A 24,470-nucleotide genomic window follows, 5' to 3' on the forward strand; every position below is an offset into this window, starting at 1 on the left:
TGTCCTCAAAGTTAGGACCCTATTACTAGCTCTGCAGTCACATGATCACAATTGTAGCACTTGGCAACAGATTCATATTTATAATTGCTGCAGTGTACTATAACATAAATGTTAGGTTCACCAATATTTGGGCAAGTGTGACCTTATAATATGATCTGTAGATCAGATTCTATAAACAATGTGTACAAATAAATAACATAGAATAATATTGGATAGAGAGCCAGTTTGGTGTAGTGGTTAAAGCATAGGGTTAGAAATCAGGAAACTGATTTCTAGTCCCACTTCAGGCATAAAGTCAGCTGGAGGACCTTGAGCCAGATATCTTCATTCAATCCTAGAAAGGAGACAGTAAAAAATCACTTCCCTAAGAATTGGACTTGATTGAATGGAAGAAAAAAATGTGTAAGTATATTTAAAACAATTATATAAAATATATCTCTAAAAAAATCATAATTAGCTTTATTCCAACTTTGTGTTTTTGTTCCAGTAAGATTTTTTTTTAAAGTCAAACTTGAGATTTCTAGTTTTTGCTGTATTCCAATTATCTAAATTTGAGCTATTGTTTGCCTAAATTATCTATTCCCTTATATTAGATACCATTTTATTTGCACAATCTTTCTTTCCCTCTCATTTGCATACATTTGCAGCATTTGTTCCACTTGCTCTTTCCTGATTACAACTACAAATACACAAAAATGTTGCAAAACCAGCAAAAATTACTGAATTTGCAGATTTAAACTTCTGTGCCAACTGTCCATTCTCTGCCCTGATTGGAAAAATGAAATGTTTTAAATATTCTTCTCATCAAAATATCCCCAGCATCCTGCTTATATTTCAGTATTATATATCTATTTCTACTTTTTTGCAATTTAGCTGATGCATATTTTTTGAAGTACAGCTAATGCGTCTAGGTACATTAAGAACAGAGTAATATTTTACAAACTGTAATGTCGCCAGTATTAATCAGCAACTATTCAATTTGAAACTGAGCTTATCATAAATGCCGGTCATAGGCAGATATTCATATATCCATTCTTTGATACGTGAAACAATGTTCCTTTTTTATTTTGATACAAGGATATAATTAGATACATTGTACATGAAATATTTGGGGTACTTGAAAGTGTTATAGAAATGCCAGAAATTATTATATCTTAAGTAACTCTTGAGATCTCTAAAAATTGCACCCAAAGCTTTAGCAGTTTATATTCAACTTAATACAAGAACTGCATCTACCTCAAAGCAAAAAAAAAATTAAGATCAACCTCCAAAGAGCATACACATACTGCAGACAAAAACCATGTATCCCATAGGATCAGCTGAAACTTATGCTAGTATTCCCAATAAATGTGTCATTATAACATATTTATTTAGTTGTATGTATATGTATCCCCACTCATAGTAGAAGCCATACTTCAAAGAAAGCCAAATTAAGAACAAAAAATGTTTAATATTAATGTGCTTTGTTTAGGCATTTCAAAAAGGATTAAAGTATGTTATTGCATTGCTCTCAGTGCATTGCATGTCTATTTGGTTTCAAATCAAATCATTTTTTTAATATGCTCATTGACCAGATGTAGGTACAAATCAGCAACAATGTACAGGATGAAAAGGAAATGGAATATAGTTAAGGCAGTGGTGGGATTCAGCCCACTTAACAATCAGTTCACCAAAAATGTGAGTGCATGTGCATGCACATACGCATGGTGTCCACGCGTACGCGCACACAGATCTTCTGCCACGTGGCAAAGGTTGACTGAGCAGGGCGTGATCTGCTCCATCTCTGCTCTCCGGGGCAGTGGCTACTTCTCTCCACCTCTGCTCTTGCTGGGAAGGAGAGTGTCTCTTGTGCAATTTAGCAACTGTGAGCCACCACTTTACTCTAAGTCCCATCCAGAAAGTGTGCAGCACAGAGAAGCAGCAGCCATGTTGAATACAAGTTCTCTGTGCCACAGCACTTTCAGGATGAGATTTAGAGGAAAGCAGTGGCTCACAGCTGCTAAATTGCACAATAGACACTCTTTTCCCCAGCAAGAGAAGTAGTTGCCGACCAGGAGAGCACATGGAGCGTCTCCACAAGTGACTGAAGTTCGGCAAGGGATGGAAGTAGATGGAAGATCTCCGCTGCAGCACTTCCCAGATGGTACTTCTTATAGATAAGACGAAGCATTTGGTTGTTCCCAAACCGCTTCATCCCTCCTGGGCCCTTGCCCTCTCAGCAGCCATTCGGCTTACTATGGCATTGCTTTGGCCCTGGAGGGCAGTAGTTTGAGGCCAGAGGAGGGGCGACATGTGGGGCAAGGCCCGAGGCAAGGCTGGAGCTGGGGAATGGTGCAACAAAGGAAGGAGAAGCTGAAAACCATCTTAAAACAATACATTGACTGACATGCATATACATCTGAACCACTAACTGTTTACTCAAATAATAAAACATCAGCTTAATTTCATTTGTCTGAGATTTATAAATTGAACAAAGGGGTGTATTTGTAAACCTTGAAATACAAGAGAGTTTTGTTATGGACATATCTTACATTTAATTGCAAAGAATGCACATAACTGAACTGGGAAGGTCAACTACACAAAGAACCTTTTTAACAAGCCCTATTCCCACTCAGATTCCTCACATTGCAAAATATGAATATTTTTACGTTAGTATTAAAATAATAACTAACCTTGTTTAACAAATATGTACTATTAATCAAGTCATTTGATTATTAAAAATAACATGTCCCCAAAAATTCCTTTTGATTCAAAATAGATCAAATATCAAATTTGATTAATATTTGACCCAAAATTTTATTTCATTTAAAATAAAATTTGGGAAATGAAATAAAAAGTATATTATTTATGCTAAATATACATTTAGGATAAACTTAAAATTTATACAATATTCTAGGCTTCATTAAGATCTGAGAAAATATATGCAGGATTTTGTTATTAGGATAATAAAATAAAATATTTTATTAAATGTATTAATTTAACCAATTAAAGCTTTTCAGAAAAATATTTTTGTCTAAGAACAAAATCCTGCATATATTTTCTCAAGTTTTAAGTTTAATGGGGTTTTCTTTCAGGTAACTGTGCCTAGAATATTATATAAATTTTAAATTTACTTAAGTGTAAATATAGCATTAATAACATACCATTTTTTTCATTTTCCAAATTTTATTTTATAAAAGGAATGTTAGAAAGAAATTCGGTAGAGAGCTGGAATGCTTTCAATCAACAAGACCTCTGAATATAAAATCACATTTAGTGTGATCAGAAAAGCCAATAATTGTTCTGGGGAAGAACAATCTAGAAAAAAAAATCACTAAGAACTATGTGATAGTTATTTGGAATACTGCTGATTAGAGCAGAACAGTTTCAGCCACTCTCTTGTTCACAGTGCACACCTGGAGTGTTCTGACCTAGGCTTCCAAAATCACAAAACAGACTCCTTGTCCTGAAAAAACCCATTTTTATTTGACTAATGTGAATTTCTAGCATTCACATACAGAAAAGTCCCAGCAATAAGCCTTTCAATGGTGAATTGCAACAACAGACCTTATCAGTCCTTGAATAGTTGCCAGGTCGATAGCTTCCAGGCACAATGCTATATAATTAAATACTTGGAGTCTCCGTGAGGGACAACTCAGAGAAACAAATTTTCACGCTAATAAATGAACTGTCTCCTGCAAACACCACTTCCCTTTTGCTCCTATTTATTCCCTATGGGAGCGGCCATTCAGCATCCACTTGTACCTTTACTCCCAAGTCACCCCCTGTTCCTTAATTGTTCCCTTTTCCTGACAGTACACATCGGGAACAGGCTCCAGCTGTTTTTCTGCCACACTTATCTCTGACTCTGAAGGTAGCTGATAACTGTCAGATGGCCCTGGCCCCATCTGTGCCTCCAATGCAGAACACTCATCAGAGCCTTCCCCAGACTCCAGGATTGGCTCATGTTCCTCCCCAACTTCCACATTGTCCAAGTCTACTGCCAGCTCTGCAGGCCACTGGCAGGTCCCAGCACTGAGGTGAGTGCACAAAGACATGCACAAAGGCCATACATATCCACCTACCCACAAACGCAAGCAAAATATATGCAGACAGCCTGATTACTTCCGTTTAAGAAAGTACAGCTGTACATGCACACACAATTTCTTCAGAAGAGGTAGAATATATAGAAGACTAAAAAGCATGTGAGTTTTAGTGCTGCTTTAGGCATAAAAGCTGACTGGTAGACTTTAGGCCAGCCACCGTGTCTCAGGCCAACTCATCTCATAGATAGGAAGAAGAATATTATATATGTTCATTGTCTTGAGTTAGTTACAAAACAATAAAGATGGGATTAAAAATATATATAAAACCAAAGAAACAAATAAAAGATACTGCTGGTAAACAGGTTGGAAAGAATTTCAGAAGTTTTTCCGAACCGGTTTTTAGCTCTACCAAATGGTACTAATACCTGCAAAATTTTTGACATTAGTCTACTGAAGGCAGGGGTACAAAGACAAATCTAATATTCTTTTCATCATAATTTAGTATGCAAATGTATGGAATTACTGATATCTTTTAAAGATGAAATATGTATGAACACAACTTCTCCAATTTTATTAAATTATTGGAAAATGTGAGCATTAATGCAAAATACACTACACTTACTTTGTCTTATTTTATTTTCCCTAACTCTAGGTTTCATGAAATTCTTATCCAGTAGAATAAATGCCATTTATAAATTCTTAATTAAAATCATTACCTATTACAATATATTATTCGTTATAATACAATGTATTAAAACTTGCATCCTTATGTAATAAAAACAAAATGATTAACCGTGGGTACTCAAACTCATATCCTGACCTTAATTCCTTCTTTCCAACTGTATTATTATTATTATACAATTGTATCACAGCGGCCAGTTGTTTCGCCGGATTTGGCATTGGTTACTAGTCGGGTCCCACCCGGGGCCTAAGACGTCGTAACGTATTTTCGTAATATGCGTGCAGATCCAAGCAGTGCGGCTTTTTGCATTTGACTGATGGTGATTTTGTCAATTTTTAACTGTTTTAAATGTAATTCCAGTGCTTTTGGAATAGCACCCAGTGTGCCAATTACTACTGGAATTACCACTGCTGGTTTGTGCCATAATCGTTGAATTTCAATTTTTAAGTCCTGGTATTTCGTGATTTTTTCATATTCCTTCTCGTCGACAATGCTATCACCTGGTATTGCGATGTCTATGATTGTAACCTTATTTTTCTCAACCAGTGTGATGTCTGGTGTATTATGAGCCAATATTTTGTCCGTTTGTATGCGAAAATCCCACAAGATCTTGACCATTTGATTTTTGGTGACTTTTTCAGGCTTATGTTCCCACCAGTTTGTTGCTGTTTTAATATTATAATTTTTGCACAAATTCCAATGGATCATTTGTGGTTATTATTATTATTATTATTATTATTATTATTATTATTATTATTATTATTATTATTAATAATAATAATAATATTAACCATTATAATACAAATTGCAATTATAGGCAAAAATATACTAGTCAAAAAGGTTCTTAAAATTAAAATAAGATAAATAATCTGTCAATTCATAAATTCAGGCCTGAATGTAAAATTACATGTTGTAATTCATTTCATAAAACAGATTGCTGGGGTTTAAAAGAAGTGTTTATAACAGTCACTATGCTTCTGTTGAAATATGAAAATAATTGCCAGCTGGGTGATTTTGGACCAGTCACTCTCCTTCAGCCCAGCGCACCTCATAGGGTTGTTATTATGGGGAAAATAGGAGGGGAAAAATTAGCCAATCTTGAGTTATAAAAATAAAAAGACAGGATTTTTTAAATAATAAATCTACTTTTTCTCTTTAGAAATGTTTAGAACGATGGAAAATTATAAATGTTTCCTTACCTCCAAGTCTTCCATGTTATATATTATAATAATGCCTCTATTATTAAGACTAATCATATTCCTAATCATACTTTAATTTTACTTTAAATCTTTACTTAAAATTTAGTTATGAGGAAAATCTTAATATATGTCACCATTAAGGTGAATTCTGCAAGGAATCTATGTGATAAGAAACAGAACACAGCAATTAGCCCACATTATACTGTATTTTCAAAACCAAGCAAAGATTTAAGAATGTTACATTTCAAGAGTATATTTTATTTTATATTTTTAAGATATTGTTAATATTTTGTTGTTACATTTTTCTTCATGTAAATTATTATGAAAAACAAATTTCTTTTATGAATGTAATCAACCACAATTCACTTTAATTTCAATTAAATTAAATTAAATTAAATTAAATTAAATTAGAGCCGAGGTGGCGCAGTGGTTAGGGTGCAGTACTGCAGGCCACTTTAGCTGACTGTGATCTGCAGTTCAGCGGTTCAAATCTCACCGGCTCAAGGTCAACTCAGCCTGACACAAGATTTTATCCTTCTGAGGTGGGTGAAATGAGGACCCGGACTGTGGGGGCAAGTTGCTGACTCAATTTGCTAAAAAATTTGTAAACCGCTTAGAGAGGGCTGAAAGCCCTATGAAGCGGTATATAAGTCTAATAAATAAATAAAATAGAAGTTCCTCCTATAGCATCAAGCTATAATTGTAACTTTTACTGGTATGTTTTAAACATACAACAATAATACTTACATTATCATAGTTATCAACTAATCGGTTTCTTTGGAATAAAATTATTACCTTTCTTCTGATCACCTATTACTTCTGCTTATTAACTATAACTTCACTAATTATTGCAAAATTCCAAACCTTAATTAGTCTTTTGATGATGGAATTTCCTGGCTCTAGTGATCTATATATTCGGTTATAAAAACTGAAACAAGATGTTATTAGTTATTTTTGCATGTATTCTTAGTGCATTGTTAAAACTGATGCAATTTATTTTTAATCTGTTCAACTGACTTCAGTTTTCAGGAATGCACTGAATTCTGCTAACAATTTCTCCGCACAAAGAGAAATTGTGGGAATAATAATTATAGATACATAGCTCAACCTGGAACAACTGGTAATGACAGCAACTTTGTTGTACAATTTAGCAAAAAATTACCATGACATAACCTGAAGAAATGTACTACCTCTATTATCATTTTAAAACTGGTTGCAATGTGTAGACTTAGATATCTTCTCTGGCTTGGAAATATATAGTATAGCCACTTAAACAAAGCCACTATATAATTCATAATATAAGTATCCAAATAGAATGGATAAGAATGCCTTTGAAAAGTTTGCAAGTTCTAACACGTACTTGCACTGCTAAAATAGCAGATCTGTATTTTTTGGATCTGTATTATCATAACAAACCAACAAACTAACAAACCCTGTAAAAGTATCTACATTTTTATTTTAAATAATCCCGTAAATAACTTTTATTCATAAGTACGAATCAGATGAAAGGTCTGAATCACTGTTCTCTGTGTAATATTTATTAGATCATATGACCAGCAACATAAAACAAACAAAAATGAATAAAAGGGTAACAAATGGAATCAGAGTAAGGCAAATGAACACAATTGTATATTGACTAGTTTAAGTAAATCAAATACAGGGTACTTTAAACATCCCTATTATTCTATTACAACAATATCATATATTCACTACTAAATCCAATATTTCAATCCAATAAATCCAATCCAAGACTACACACCAAAATATATATCCTCCAAACATTATTTTAAAAAAAAAACACTAAATGTGTTAGGGACTCCTATAATAGGACTCCTATAATCAGTTTTGCCTTATTTTCATTGCAGCAGCAAAACTTTAGCTACTGCATAGGTAATGGCAAGATTTAAGTCTGCAAAAGTTCATGTAAAATATTGTCTGGTGTCCTTAGATATCTGTTAGGGGAAGGAAGGATGTATATTGATCTAATATTCCTGTATAATCATACATTGTAATCAAACACAAGATGTTTCAACCTTATTACCACATGTACATATTCACTTTGCTATGGTATTTTGTTATACCTGCTTTGCAAGAGTGTTGATGGGAGCCTCTTAAATCTACGTAGCTCTAAAAATGCTGTTCTGATCCTAGAGAAAGTTGGGTCTTTCAGATACCTTGCCAGTTTGCATATGCCCCAGGATCAGTATTCTGTAGTGTATTGTAGCCAACAGAATGTCCAAGAGAAATTCACAAGGAGTACCCAAACAAATAGTACTCCAGCAATAAACTTTCATGAAAACAATCTGAGAATAAAATTCTCTGATATTGCTTATATAATATAGTTATCATATCTTATCCTCCAAAGTTATTTTTGATTTCACTAAAGTTTTGTTTATTTACTGAAAGATTCCAAACAAGTAATGCAAACATTTTATAGATTCAGATTCAGATTTTATTTATTTGTATGCCGCCCTTCTCCGGGAGGGACTCAGGGCGGCGAACAACTCAAAAGGGGAAAGGGGATACAAACACAATACACATACATATATCAGTTATTCTATTCTATTCCATTCTATTCCACTCTCCACTCTACTCCACTCTATCCTACCCTAACCTATGAAGTTAATGCAGGTGTCGCAAAAGTTTCACCCTCATCTTAGGTAAGGGCTACTACAGAGAAGGGAAAGACTAAGCTAGACAAGCTCACATTCTGTTACTGAGTAATTGCCTTCTTCTTTCTCAACTAACTTGGTAACAGATGTACAGAAGAAAAAAGGAACCAAGAAAAACAGAAGGTCTTTCTTTTCTCAGACTAACATGGATTGTTCTTATTCCATCTTTCATAGCTTATGACAGAAGAGTCAACAAATTGGCCATTAGGCTTTTGGCAGGCTGGGTAAAGACTTTGTTGTTGGCTGAGAAGGAGAAGAATTTCTGTTTATTACCAGAAAGGACTCTTCACTCCTTTCTGATTGGCTAGTTGATTTAATATTGAGTGCGGGAGAACAAAACAGTGTGCAATGTGTGAGGAAAGCGAATCGCAGGGAATATATGAAGTGCTTTTTCCTCATATCAATGAAAGCTGTCATAAACAGTGACAGTCAAGTGGATATGAGCTTCTGGGCCGTTTATTTTCTGAAAATTAAAACAATTAATCAGTGGAACAACTGGTCTCCAGAAGTTGTGAATGCTACAACATTAGAAATTTTTAAAAAGAGATTGACTAACCATTTGTCTGAAATAGTATAGGGTTTCCTGCCTGACCAAGGGGTAGGACTAGAAGACCTCCAGGGTCCCTTCCAACTTTGTTGTTCTGTTCTGTTACATACACACACACACACACACACACACACACACACACACACACACATATGTATGTGTGTATGTGTATATACACACACATATACATTTACACACACATAACATGCACCAACATGCACGTGCGCGCACATACACACACACAGTATAAAAAGCAAGAGCTTATTTAGTATTCAACTATAAAACAATCATTAACCTACTACAATATACTATAGATATTTCTCAATTTATGACTTGTCAGTTAGTGACCATTCAAAGTTATGAGGGACCCAAAAAAGAAGGTTGCTTTAACTTAACTATTACCACAAAAAAAGTTGTAAAATTGAGCACAACACATAATGACCTGCTTAATGACAAGCACGATTTACAACTGTAATTCTGGGTTCAATTACAGTTGTAAGTCAAGGATTACCTGAAATGTGTTGCTAAGGTGCTGAACTTCAATTGGAAACACCCAGGTTCAAGTTCACTCTCTGTCATGGAAACTCACTTTTGATTTTGAGATTCTCTCTCAGCTTAATGCTGTTATGGGAAAAACTGAGAGAGAAGGAAAACTATTTAGACTGGCTTCATGTCAAGTAGAAAAATATATAAACCCCATGAAATATTTTTTTAAAGTATAACTATTAAAATACTATATTAATTTAATAACTATTTAAGTTTTTTTTTAAAAAGAATTCAATAATATAAGATTTTTCATGCTTTCATATTTAATATATTGCTAAAGTTTTAATTCATAAACATTTAGGAAACATGGTAGAGTTTTACCTTTTAGAATATAAAGCAATATAAAATCTTGGGGTATATTTATATAATGCAGTTATGAAGCATGAAGCAATAAGTTGTAGGAATCATTGTGAACATTATGTAAGCTGATAACGTGTATCTTTAGTTTTTATCTTTTTGAATCACAAAACTTACTGTTTCGTATGAGTTCCCTAAAATGCAAAGGATGTATCATCAATCTTCATTTCATTTCAGTAAAAATTCACAGAGGGGTTTCTTCAACATTTGAGAAGCTATATCTTTGCAAATAAGAAATATAGTTGCAACCTGATGAACTCTTTTAAAAAAATGATCCTGTAGGATATTTTCTAAAAGTAGGTTAAGGTGATAACACACACAAAATAGTATCTCAGTAATATTTTGCTTTGCCCCTGGTTAGCTGGCTGACTGACTTTGTATTACAGGTTTAATGAAATGTAGTTACCAAGAAATAATTTGAAAAGCTTGGATAACAATTATTTTCTATGTGTGTAAGTCATGCTTTTACAACCTATGTGGCAAAAAATACACCTCAAACAACAAAGGAACTAGAAAAAGAACTATCACTGAAAAGAGGCTTGGAATTTTAGTTGCACCACATGTGGTTTTCATTTGTGAAAAATGAACAAGCTGTTTGTGGTTAAACTGTCTAATCTGCTGTTATCAATCTAGCGCTGCATTCAAGATTTACAGGATACATCAGCTTCTGTGCCACATTAGCTGTTAAAAGGAAAAGGGGGTCGGAGGAAAAAAAGGAGGAGAGAGTTTATCCTGAGGAATAATATTTCCAATGCAGCCACACTTGCACTACATCTGGTTGTGCTGGTAGCGGCAGTTAAATTGAAATATTTCACAGCGTGTGTCAGAAACATGCAGAATGGTAATTATGACAGATCTGATTAAGGCTGAGTGCTACTAGCTCCCTGGCCAGCTCTGGTTGTGCAGGTGTGACCTTGTGCGTGCCTGCGTGTGTAAATAAAATTAATTACAAGCAAGAGGCCGAAGGCTTCAGTGACATCACAAAGCGGAGAAACTCCCAAGGGGGAGACCTAATGGAATATTTTCCCTCAGTCTAATAATACAGTTCATATTGACTTGAGGTAATTAGTGGGATCATTAAAGCAGTTTTCCCGGCGTATTTGGCTGCCTGATCAGATTAGTGAAAATGTTCTTCAGAACAAGCCCTGTGTGGTCTGCCAGAGGAAGAGGAAATAAAAAGCAACAAAGCATCGTGGAATGATAAACGGTGCTGGGCTTCCACTTCTACAAATTTTGTGACCAGTGATTTCAGTTAAGAACAACACCAATAAGCATAGGCTCCTCTGTCAGAAATAAGCTTTCCATTTTGTTGACACTTAGATACATTTGGTATATATCACAGTGGTAATTTCCTGCTTATTTGGAATCTCTATGTTGGCTATCTCTCCAATGAAGGGATAGAAACACACACACACACACATGCACACACACATACACACACACACTGCATGTATATAAAAAACAAAATAGATGATCTTTTTCCAAGAGAGAAAATTGTTCTTTTAGATCAAGAATTCAGTATGGATTATCTGGTTCAATAATAAAAAAATGTGACTTTTTTATCTTATTAAATAATTTTTGTCTATTTAAGCCTTTTATTTAAAAATGAAAATAAGCAACCGAACTGTTGCCTTACAAACAGCAAAAATGTGAAACAACATCTGTAAATATTTTTCTAATTGTAAATTGAAATAGATTAGTTAGCATTTTTTGTGACTGATTTAGCACAACAGAAACAGGAAATATAAAAATATCATCTCATTTACCATACTACAGCTCTTTCTGATCAGGCAAGAAACCATTTGTTTTGAATCAACTCACTGAGCATGCTCTACCTTGCTAACAGAATATGCCAGGCTCTGTCACAGATGGCAAGCTATGACAGTTGCCATGCGTAGCGTCGATACTCAACAGTTCAGCACAAGATCAGTGACATTCTGTCTCATTAGAGCCACACTAATTATCACAGCTAGTTTCAGGGGAAACCATGTGTTGCAATGGTCAATTTGAAGGAGTCTGTGCATCAACAAACTGGTAATAAGGATCAGACACCTTATTATATGACAGCATGCAGCCTATGATCTGATTTTTTGAAACAGAGGTACTGAGGCAACACTGCAGCCTGAGGAGTTGCAGAACCGCTATGTACATCATTATGAATTTCTGTGAGCTCATTTCATCATGAGGTATTATAAGACAGAGATAGAAGGAAGGCACAATCAATGTCTTAATGAATGAAGCATCTTGTATTCTATTAATATTGCTTCACTATATTTAAATCATATATAAAAAGTAAAGATGAAAGGACATGCTTCCTTAATAGAAAAAAAATTAAAAAGTAATGTTGTTTTGGACCAAAGAACTATTCAGAATACCAAACATTACACATTATGGTTTAATCTCTCTCTATCTCTCTCTTTTCCCATGGGAAGTTTTTTTTTAATTTGCAGTTTGTTTTAATATCATGAAGTTGGGAGATTGGACTTGTAAACATCTTTATTGCTTTATAGTAAAGGATTATGGCTCAGTGGTTAAGGACACTGGCTTGTGAGTTGGAAAGATGACAGCTTGAATTTGAGGCTCGAGCACCATGCAATGAGGTGAGCTCCCATTACTTGTACCACCTCTTGCTAACGGAGCATTTTGAAAGCATGCAAACATGAGTAGATAAATAGGCAGTGTGTGTGTGTGTGTGTGTGTGTGTGTGTGTGTGTGTGTGTGTGTGTGTGTGTAAGGTAGAATATAACACAATAGAAAACTGTGACCTCCCAAATCTTGCATCCTCCAAAATCTATGCTAACTTACACCACCCAGTGTCTGCAAATCACGGAATAGTCCACCATCTGTTTTTTTTTATTTACATGCAAATAAACATGTTAGATCTCAAACTAGGTTCATTCACTAGAGGTTTTTTTCTTAATTCCTGCACAGCTCTGATGTGTTCCAAAATCAAAAGATGAATGGTAGCTTAAATCTGCCTTCCTGTTCATCTGACTATTTCATAATTCAGACTATGTTCTTATTCTAATGTCAAAAAGGCAGATCAAATACCTACTTACTATGTAGTTATATATCTTAATTAATCCTGTTAGGCCAGCTGACCAGGGAATCACATTGCTTATGTTATTTTACTTTGGAGTACAAAGAATGGTATGAAATATCTGAGACCTAATTCTTGTACTGTTAATAGTTTTAATTTCAATAATTACCTGTTTTCTCTATTATTACATTAATCACCGAGGTTATTAGTATTACAGCAAATAAGGCTAATGGGCATAGGAAAAAAATATTATGCACTTTGGGGCCACATATACTTATCTTGGACATATTTATTTCTGCTACCATCACACAGTGCTCAAAGCAAATTTCTGCTTGGCCATGACCTCCCACAGACTAAGAATAAATTTAATTCCAAATATCTCAAAATTACGTTCAACCCTGAATATTGAAACCTGGGTTATGAACTGAAAAGCCTGAAGTGGGAGTATAATCTGAAAAAAATGTTAGCATGAGAATGTATATTCTACTTTGATGTATATGAATCATTGATGGGACTCAAGAAAAAAAATGTGAAAGAATAGACTGTCTCTGTCTCTAAGCATATGTGTAACTCTTTGAATCAGGACAAGAAATGGGCAGAAAAATAAATCAGGACAATTACATTCTCCAACAAAGTAAGGAGGATAAATGTTTGAAAAAGGCTATTTAAACATGTTTTTACAAAGAAGCTCTATATAAAGAAAAACTATTGCATTTTTCTAATGTGTCACAATTTAAAACACTCATGGAACAACTAAATATTGCATATGCAGTGTAAGTTTTTATTGAAATACACTATCTATTCTGATAAAATATTTGTAGCTCTGGGTTGAACGATGAGAGGCTTAGTACTCTCTGAGCATGGTGGTTTTCTTTCAGATGTTTCATTATGAAACAAGCTAACATCATTAATAACTGCACTGATTATGTTACCCAGTTTGGTAAGGAAACAGCAATAGAAATAGTTGTTAGAGACTTACATACTGCTTCACAGTGCTTTACAATTTATGCATGGTTTGAATGAAAATCACTAAGCTCACATTGCACCAAGGATCCCACAATTTATATTTTGTTCAGCAAATGCAAGCCACAATGAAAAGTGCCAACAAAATGCTAATATTGTATGTTATGCTGTTTTTAACATTTATTAGGTACTGAATATGATAATATTGTAATAAACAGTTTTCTATAGGTGCATATACATTTTCATCTGTTTGAAGCCATGATAAAGTCACAATGTCTTGTTGATAATTACAAAAAATGTATTATTTGTATCAGTCCCTCTCTCATATATATCTCTGTGTACAAAATCCTGGAACTGAATGTAATCTTTACAGGTATCAAAAGAACTGGAATACATTCTTAGGTGCTCCTTAGCATTTGTATTTTATTTTATTTTATTATATATTTTTCTTTTAATTAAAAAAATACCAAGAAAGTATAATGCTGCAAGCAAATGACCAGGAATTAGCAGTATATTGTTTATAAAAAATGGAATACATACAGATTCCAAGGGCATTCTCAAAAACTAAATGGATGGTTCTAACCCAGCTCAAGAAAAAAACCCCAAAACAAAAACAGAGGTATAGGAAAAAGAACTCCCAGTTCAACTGTTATGTGTCAATTAGATCAGAGAGAAAAATATAGAAAAGCTCTTCCAAAATTTTGAACTTTTTTATAATTTAACTGCTTACAATAAAGTAGAAATAAATAATAGAAAATTTCTTTTGTGCTTATTTCTTAAAATTCCCTTAGATTAAAGGAACGAAAAATAATTTAAAATGACGGTTTTAAACATAGATTTTATTGTAATATATTACACCAAAGTAGTAGGTGTATAACAAAGTTATGCCAGACAATCTATTTTTTTTTTACAATTGTCTGATGTGATAGGTCAAGATGAATAGAAACTTAAAGGTATCATTAACATTCATACCAGGTAATATATATCTTTATAATATAAGCAATATCATGACATTAGCTAAACACAATGTGATTTTGTGTTTGTATTTATATGACTTATGCTGCTCAAATGATCATTAATAGCTTTTGTTAATGAAAGCACTGATATGACTTTTATTAATGAAAGCAAGATTCTATTCCACACTTGCATAAACTTGCCTTGTGACTTCTGATTCTATTCAGTATCCATCAATGTCCACTACTGGAGAGAAGAAAAAGTTTTGCAAATAAGAAACTTCCACAATATATGTGGAAGACAATGTGAATGCTTGAAGTAGTCACCATAAAATGGCAACATATATTTTATATGAATACAAAAATTAAAGTTTTAAGTGCTGTCTATGAACAAAAGTATTGTTTGTGCTGGAAACTCAAAAGGAATAAAAAATTTTTTTCTTCAGAAGAAACTTTTTTTATAAAAACATTTTTTTTTATTTTAAAAAAATTAACCTGATTTTTCAGGGATCTCAAAATAGGGAAGAGTTAAATGCAGCTATTACTTAAGTGGGTATCCACATAACACAAATCACATACAATATCTATAAATTATAAATCAAAGGTAATTATTCCTATGAAAAATATAATTTTTACTTGAGGCAACAGATTGTTTCTAAGTAGTTTGTTTCTAATAATGATGATAGCTTAAATATTATTTTTAAAATGCATACTTACACTATGTTATTGGCAGTAATGAATGGAGGGCTGTTAATTTCAATTGCCACTTTAAGAGGAATTTTTAGTGCTTTAACATTCTTTTAAATAATTTTTAAAAACCAATTAACAGAAGATGCCTTGAATTTGCTAACTTGAGTTATTTATAAAAATAATAAAGGAAATAAAAACCTAATAAATAAATAATAGCAAAAGCACTTAGACTTATATACTGCTTCACAGTGCTTTGCAGCCCTCTCTAAGTGGTTTACAGAGTCAGCATATTGTCCCCAAACAATTTGGGTCCTCATTTTATCCACCTTAGAACGATGGAAGGCTGAATCAACCTTGAGTCAGTGAGATTTGAACAAGCAAATTGCAAGCAGCTGGCAGTCAGCAGAAGTAGCCTGCAGTACTGCACTCTAATCACTATGCGACCATGAATGATAAATGTATAATAAATACAATGTATTTATTACAATGTATAATAAATGCAAGAATCAGCATACAGGGAAGAAGTCCAGAAGGTATCGGCATGGTGCTCAAGAAACAACTTATATCTAAATACTAGTAAGACAAAGAAGATAGTGCTAGATTTCCAGAAGCACAGAGAGGAACCTGCCCCATTGTATATTGAGGGGGGCTGTGTGGAGAGCGTTTCCTCTTTTAAATTCTTGGGAGTGCTTATTAGTCAAGATCTCACCTGGAAAAACAACACATCTCTGGTAATTAGAAAGGCCCAATAGAGGCTTCATTTCTTTAGAGTCCTGCGAAAAAATCAGGTGGAACAATGGCTGACGACCTCTTTCTATCGGCCCACCATAGAAAGTGTCCTCACATATTGTATTACAGTATGGTATGCTGGTTTAACAGCTGCGGACAGGAAGGCACCACAGAGAGTGATCATTTTGGCACAAGAAACCATTGGTTACCACTGGATGACATCGCCAGATCTCGCTGCTTTAGCAGAGTAAAGAAGATACTCAGAGATGATTCACACCCTGGTCAGTGTCTCTTTGCACTTCTACCATCAGGCAGAAGACATCAAAGCATAGCCAGCCAAATAAACAGGTTTCAAGATAGTTTCTATCCTTGGGCTGTGAGACTTTTAAATACAACCACAATCACTCCATGCACAGGCTAGTTTTTTTCCCCGTTTCTGTTATAATTTTGTACCAGTGAAGTTAAAACCAATTTCATTGTATTTAAGTACAATGACAATAAAGATTATACTTATATACTTATACATAATATGAAATCAAATATGTGACTACAGGTAGAATTCATGAACACAAAATCTTAGTATCAGTGCAATATAGTATACAATTTAGTAACTAATACATTTTAGTAAAGCAAAAATATTAAGGATAGGTGATTTGAAGAGATGCTGACAAGATATTTCTTCCTAATGCACACTGTAACCTTCTTTTGAAAGTAGAAATACCAAAAAAGCATACAGGTTTGAAGTCATGGTTAACATTCTATCATAATTAGAAACATTTCAAGAACCCTGTAATTTCCAATCAAAATTACAGTAATTTCCAATACACAAGCCATGATTCATGACAGAATTTTACATTCCACAAGAGATTGTAGTGGTCTGATGTATGACACAGTGAGTGCAACGCTAACAGAAACAATTCAGTTTAATGTTTAAACAGCACTTGGTGTTTAGAATCCTACAATAAAAGAAACATATTATTGCAGAAATTATCACTTTGACAGTGATTGAAGGGTAGGCAGGCATGTGGCCTGTAAAGCTGTAATTTTTTACAGTCCACAGCTTGAGTTTAATCATTTTGATGTAACATTTCCAAAATATCCTTTTAAGTATTCCTTACAGCATATAACTTTAAAAAGAAACATCTTTTTTATATAATGAAAGATGGAGCAATTCCCAAATGCAAAGGTTTCCAAACTTACAGCTTAAATAATAAAGCAAATGCAATAACAGGATTTAAAGTCTATCACAGGACTGTGAAACTCACAGCCCGTGAGCCGGAATGCATCATGCGCTGGCCACCACCACAACCAGTTTAATGAAAGGGGGGGGGGAAAGTCCCGATATGTCACGTGATGCCACTGTGATAATGCAAGTTTGACACCCCTGGTCTATAATGTTTTTAAAAAGGTGACATCAGTCAATTTATCCAGGATTGAATAAGTGTTTCCTTTTTTAGGGAAAAGTGGAAACCTAATTTGACCTTTCAGATCAACTTTACAATTTAATACCCAATTTCTTAATATTTTCAGAATAATTTAAATTTACAAATATATTCTAAGAACAATTATCAGCTAAAAAAATTAAGTCAAAACTTACAATTCATATATTTTAATTCTGCATATTTATTCAGAGATGTAAACACATAAAGTTACTGCAGCACTCTGAAAGGATTCTCTCATTGGCAGTTGAAATTTATTAAAATGACATTTAAAAATTTAAAAATTGTTAGTGTCACTTTTTTCTAATTCACCAATTAACCAAAGTTATTTGAAATGGATGTTTACTCCAAAATAAAACATTCCATATTTATGGAATATACACTATCATACCCTCTATTATGTTGATGTAAAAATATTCAGGTCAAAGCTTTAGACTGTCTAAACATATACTACAAGTTTAATTCAATATCCCATAAAATAATAAGGACAATCACAAATTCAAGAATAGGAAAAGTACCTTAGTTATATAAAAGCAACATTGTGCTTGTTTGTTGCTGAAGATGCATTAAAGTTTGTGCATAGGGAAAAGAAATCCATCAAAGATACAAAGTTAATTATTAAACCTGATCAAGTCAGAATCCAAACTACTGTCACAATATATTCAAACAATATGAATAAATGTGCCCCTGTACATTCAGTCTTTGATTGCCTTCATTTTTGGCATCCTGAATTCAAACCACAAATTATTCAATCTGAACTGCGAACTACCATGATTTTGTGTTGATTAAACTATAGTACTATTTAAGGGTGACTCATATGTATTAAATTTCGAACTTACACTTATAAACCACTTCACCGTGCTTTACAGCTTTCTCTAAGCAATTTTACAGTTAGCACATTGCCCCAACAAGCTGGGTCCTCATTTTACTCACTTCGGAAGGATGGAAGGCTGAGTCAACCTTGAGCCGGTTGGACCCGAAGTGCCAAACTTCTGGCAGCCAATGATTAGCAGAAGTAGCCTGCAGTACTGCATTGTAATTACTGCACCATTGTGTCTCACCACAGTTAGAGTGATACATTAGGAATAGGGAAATCCAGTAAAAACCTTCAGCCCTAAAGACCACCAAGTATTGTTGAGCCGATTAGTTGAACGTAATTTATTAAATATTGGACAGGAAAAAATGGATGAAATGAATACATGGATATGCTGACTTGAACTCTTAAAGAAATACAAGCTTTTAGGGATTTAAAAAAATATTTCAGGCATCAAAGTAGAATCGTGTGGTTACAAAATATATCCCAAAATCTTCTGATTAAGATGTAAAGCTTTAATGATTTTTTTTAAAAAAACTAGCTGAGTTCCGGTATATTTTTTCCCCATTTATGTCTCAAGGAATCCCATTTTATGGAATCTCGTGGAAACGGAGTATTCCATGAAACAGTTTGAAAGCTCATTTCTATACCAAACATATAGTTTCTGAGGATCATGCTTAGAATTCACAAAAGACACAGACGTTGTTGCTGACAAGTTGCTCGTTGAGTGTTACCATGTGCACTGAAGCACTGCATAGTTCTGTTGGTTTAGCTTAGAACCAGTTTGGAAGCACCACTTTTTTCTTACTGTTAACAAAATCTTTTTTTTTCTGGAGCTTCTTGTGTCTCCTATCATTCATCAAAATATTCTTGAACATATCCTCTGAATAATTAGTTATTAGTGTCTTTATATTGTTCCCCATTGGGACCTCCATAACAGCAGGTCATGAATCAAGTCATAAAGTATATAACACTAGCTGGAATGCACTTACAATAAAGTAGTCCTCAAAGAAGTTCTAAACTCCCAAACTTTGTATTAAATTTGTTTACATTTGTTTCTTTATAAAATTATTCTCTACCTAAAAACTCCCCATCCCCCATTATGTTTCCTCACCTTTGGGTTCCTTTCTCTTAAATCTGGACTCCTATTTTCTGTATGATTCAGAAAACTCTGTACGTACATGGGATTAACCATTAAACTTTCTAGTGTTAAGTAAAAAGAAGACTAGGTTGGGAAAATGCAATAGAAAGAATTGAAGAATATCTAGATTTGCACCTATAGAGAGTGGTAATATTATATTGAATGGATTAAGAGGTTACAATTTGAACAATTCATGACTGGTCAACATAATACTTTTTTACCATACTGCCAATGAATATGTCATGTTTTAGAATGTATCAGAAAAAATATACTCAGCTAAAAACATCTTGACCTACCTCTAGAGAAACCACTTAATTTCTTATTGTGTTTAATCACACTTAACATTTAAAGGATTTTATTCATACATTCATCCCACTAACAACAAAGAAGCAAGGATAGCAACATTAATTCACAGATGGTCACAAGACTTACCTGGCTTTTTGTTGCTGCAACTTTTGCAAATAATGCTTGAGATACTTTAGCTCTTTTCATTTCCTGTTGGATCTCGTCATAAATGGAAGCATTAATGTTCATGGTATTATTTTCAGGTTTTCCATTTCTTTCTGTTGAAATAGCAGTTGTTTTTACCTAGAAATGTGATATATCATTATTTAACAGATAAAAAAGATGCCCAGTTAAGAGCACTGTAACTGTCAGCACACTCTAGAGTTTAAGTGCTCTTAATTAGAAATAAGTTCCACTGAAATCAAGAGGGCTTATTCTCAAACTCAATTATAATAATAAGGTGAAATAATTATATATTTCCTATAACAAGATACTGCCAAATGTTTAAATAACATGCCAAGAGAGATAAGTAGAGCTTTAAGTGATCTTCAAAAAGAGAGGTCCCCTGAAGATGAAAGTTGCCTTAGTTATCAGACATCCTTTTATTCTGTGTTGTACCCAAGCATAAGAATGCACTCATGGAAATCTTCTTTGGCCACCATGTTCAGCACATAGAATAAACACCATGTTCAAAACATAGAATAAGCAAAAATAGAGGTCTTTTGTCACACTTTTGTTATTCATTTTAGGGTTTTTTACCTTCAAATTTATGTGTGTATGTATGTGTGTGTGTGTGTGTGTGTGTGTGTGTGTGTGTAATATTCAAATGGATTAAAGACAAGATTGTTGTAAGTAAAAAGAAGGAAAATTGATCAATAGACATTGGAAATGTTTATTTGCAGTTATTGTTGTCTGGGGGGGGGCATAACAATTATTATACACACAAATATGTTAAACTGGATCACTTTCCTCAATAAATAAAATAAATAGATAGCCCCTTGTTTACTCATTAATTTAATTGGGCTTTTTTATCTAGTTTTAAGATTTGGGTGCACAACAAATAATATTTTAGGTCATATTTATCCAGAAATATTGAAAATGGTTTACAAACTATTAAATATTCATTGCATGTGTAATTTTGAGGAGACATCAGAGTAATTCTAATTCATTCATGGAATATATGTTGAAGATAACCATCATTATAATCCAACTGAAACTTTCAATGCTGTCTATTTATTAAATAAAATATTTATTTATTTATTTATTATTTATTATTAAATTTATATCCCTCTTTTCCTTTGTACAACTGCAGGACTACTTGCACTTTATAACTTTATAATTTATCATAGAATATCTAATTATAGTACAATTTTTTTCCAACTAGGATGGTCAACTGATCATAGTTCCATATTTTATATACATTTATACTTTTAAAAATATTATATTCAATGTTTAATTTTGTCATAGTTTTATGGATTTTCAGTTTCAGAAAAACTTTCTTGTTTAAATAATCTGGAATACATTTTAGTGTTCCAATGTTTTAAGAAATAATGTAAAACATGAATAATCTCTAAGACCCCGTGTTTCTTCTAAATAATTGATTAGAAAAAAAATGGAAGCATTGCAGGAATGTGTGCTAGATTATTTTGAGTCACCAAAGGCATTTTTTTGTTGTTTGCAAGGTTAAGGTAAAGGTTTCCTGTCCAGTTGTGTCTGACTCTAGGGCAAAGTACTCATCTCCACTTTTTGGGCAGTGTTGTCCAAAGACATATTCCATGGCAAGCATGGCTATATGCCAATGGTGCGTGGAACCTTCCCTCCGAAGTGGCACCTTTGAATCTACTCTCATTTGCATGCTTTCAAAATGTTAGGTGAGCAAAAGGAGCAGGGGCAGGAATAGGAGCTTACCCTATTGCATGGTGCTTAGATGTCGAACCCAGGCTGTCAGCTTTCCAGCTGACAAGGTCAGCGTATTTAAGTGCTGAGCCATCATGCCACCCTTTGCAGGATGAGAGAATGTATTTTTGAAATGTGTTAAAATAACATAGGTTATATCTTACAAAAGACATATATGTATATATGAATATCTAAATAGCTGCAAATTTTAGGCTGCTTTAATGAAAGGTAGGGAAGTGTTGCACTGAAGCTGCCAAAATTCTGCTTCTAATTTACATTTGAACCATTTTATAAGACTAATAAACACATAAGCATCAACATTATTAAAATTTTAATGTCTAATCAGTATTTTTCTGGACAGTTGTGTGTGTGTGTGTGTGTGTTTGTGTATGTATGTATATGTATGTTGTGTGTCCAATGTACACATGGACATAAACTTAATAATAAAAATATACCCATCAACATATACATATATTCACACACACAAACACACATCTGCACCTAAACTGTCTATCTACTTAGATACATGACTATTTTGATCACTTATATTTATTTTTATGAAAGCTTTTGACTAATTATAATAGGGATTACTTTGATTATAAGATTAATGGATAAAAACTTATATAGAAAACAAATGTGTAAACGTTTAACAAAACATTAGGAGACAGTTGATGTATGTTGATAAACTTACTTCAAAAAACCATTTTTTTTCCTCCCCAAAAAATCTTTTTCTTGCTTAACAGAGTAACCCGATTATCTTTCCCTTCTTTCTTAACATTTTCTCCTGATCCATTAAGAAAAGCATGGATGGTTACTTTGCTGTGCTCTAGTGAACACTATATTATATACTGCTAATTAACCTTTCAGAGGCTATGGTTTTTCTCCATAATTTCTATTGAAAACATCAGTCATCATTTAATGTATGATACTTTATAAACCTAATCCTCACCAAAAAGTGAGATTATAAAATTAAGATTACTAAAATGGAGTGTTAAAATTTAGAAATGAAGACAGTTAGGAACAAAATTGAAGAATGAATTATAAAATTAAAATCTTCAAAAATATGTGATGCACATTCACTGGTTTTCATGTAGCATTATCAATACACAAGACATTGCAAATGTAAAAAAAAACATTAAAATATTACATTTAAATATGCAACTAATTTCCATTATTTATAATATAATAAAACTTTCTGTATTAATTGCAATGAAGAAAAATTGTGGTGAAAGAGGAGTTCCCTGAGAATTGGCTCCAGTATGAGTCTGAAAGCTCAGAAGACAAAACCTCTGGTCCTGGTGACTGATCCAGATTGGATACTGCAATATAATCCTGGGACACATATATTTGCCTTCATTCATAATAAGTAAAAGGTTCATTAACATTTGTATAAACTTATTCTAAGTTTTACGCTCATCAAATAAAGCTATTTAAATATGTTTAAATTTTAGAAAATATGGCATGTCACTTGATTGATTATAAAAATAGAAATAACATAGCCAAAACCGATAAAGGCTGATTAAGTTAAATTAAATTAGTACATATTAATAAACATAAATGTTCGTATTTTCCTCAGGTATGGGCATACAGACATATGTGCACACACATACACTCTTTATAAATCCATTCTTTTAAGTAATGTTTTAGTTTAGGAACAAAATTACTTTTAAATCCTTGTTTAGCTTTTAATCTTACACTGTGCCTTTAAATTCATGAAGTATTTCATTTCAAGGAAAACAGACTACTTTTCAAGCCTGTTCTGCAAATGCACAAGAGTTATAATAAGTGCACATACTTTCCAAATAGCTTTTTATTGGGACAAAGTTTACTACTCCATTATTACTGTGGCGCCTAGAAACGCAGTTATATTTACATAGTAGTATTGCCATTAACTGCTCTCTCCATGGTGGTTTTCTCAAGAATGGAAGGCTCTAGTTTATATTTTGCTATTCCAAATATGTCATTAAAAGTTGACAAAAAACACAATAGTTTATAAAAAGCACATTTTGATTATTAAAGTTTAAACCATTAGTCAAAAGCTAAAGGTATAGTAAGATGGTCTCCAAAATTATTTTATCTTCAAAATATGACGGTCAGTTCTTATTTGTGTAACAAAAAGCAAGAAATGTGCATCCAAAAAATCTCTTAGATATTTCAATACAACATTCTTTTAGCCAGATTTATAGAAAAATACTAAAGCAATTAGATTTATTAATTATGGTAAAATGGAAGATTTCCAGGTATTAAAAGATAGATCCTTGGCAGATTTTTGTTGAAAATACAATTTTTTTACTGTAAACTGTTCTGTTGAGCCTTAATCTCTTATTCACATGTAACGAGTTCATTAAGAAACTCTAAGGCATTTAATGATTAAACTAAACATAAGTGTTGCCAGTTCTCCAAGACAAGATACATATAGCATCACACTTAAACTAGCAGCATCAATACTCACTAAAATTAGTATTTAAAATCTTGAAATAGAATGAACTAAA

The 24,470-nt window shown here is 33.1% G+C and overlaps 1 protein-coding gene across 7 annotated transcripts in view; it reads right to left on the minus strand.

Annotated features, from left to right (window-relative positions):
• The window catches only part of SATB1 (SATB homeobox 1), a 109,408-nt gene that overhangs the window by 15,713 nt on the left and 69,225 nt on the right, over positions 1-24,470 (minus strand). For all 7 annotated transcript variants that reach the window (XM_014051892.2, XM_014051884.2, XM_087712831.1 and 4 more), the window contains one exon: positions 20,230-20,385. In XM_014051892.2, the coding sequence (XP_013907367.2) occupies positions 20,230-20,385 (156 nt within the window). The remainder of the gene's footprint in view (positions 1-20,229; positions 20,386-24,470) is intronic.

The sequence above is a fragment of the Thamnophis sirtalis genome, unplaced genomic scaffold (genome assembly GCF_051295495.1).
Source record: "Thamnophis sirtalis isolate CommonGarterSnake01/CBP01778 unplaced genomic scaffold, rThaSir2_p1.2 scaffold_4, whole genome shotgun sequence".
In the NCBI taxonomy this organism is placed as follows: domain Eukaryota; kingdom Metazoa; phylum Chordata; class Lepidosauria; order Squamata; family Natricidae; genus Thamnophis; species Thamnophis sirtalis.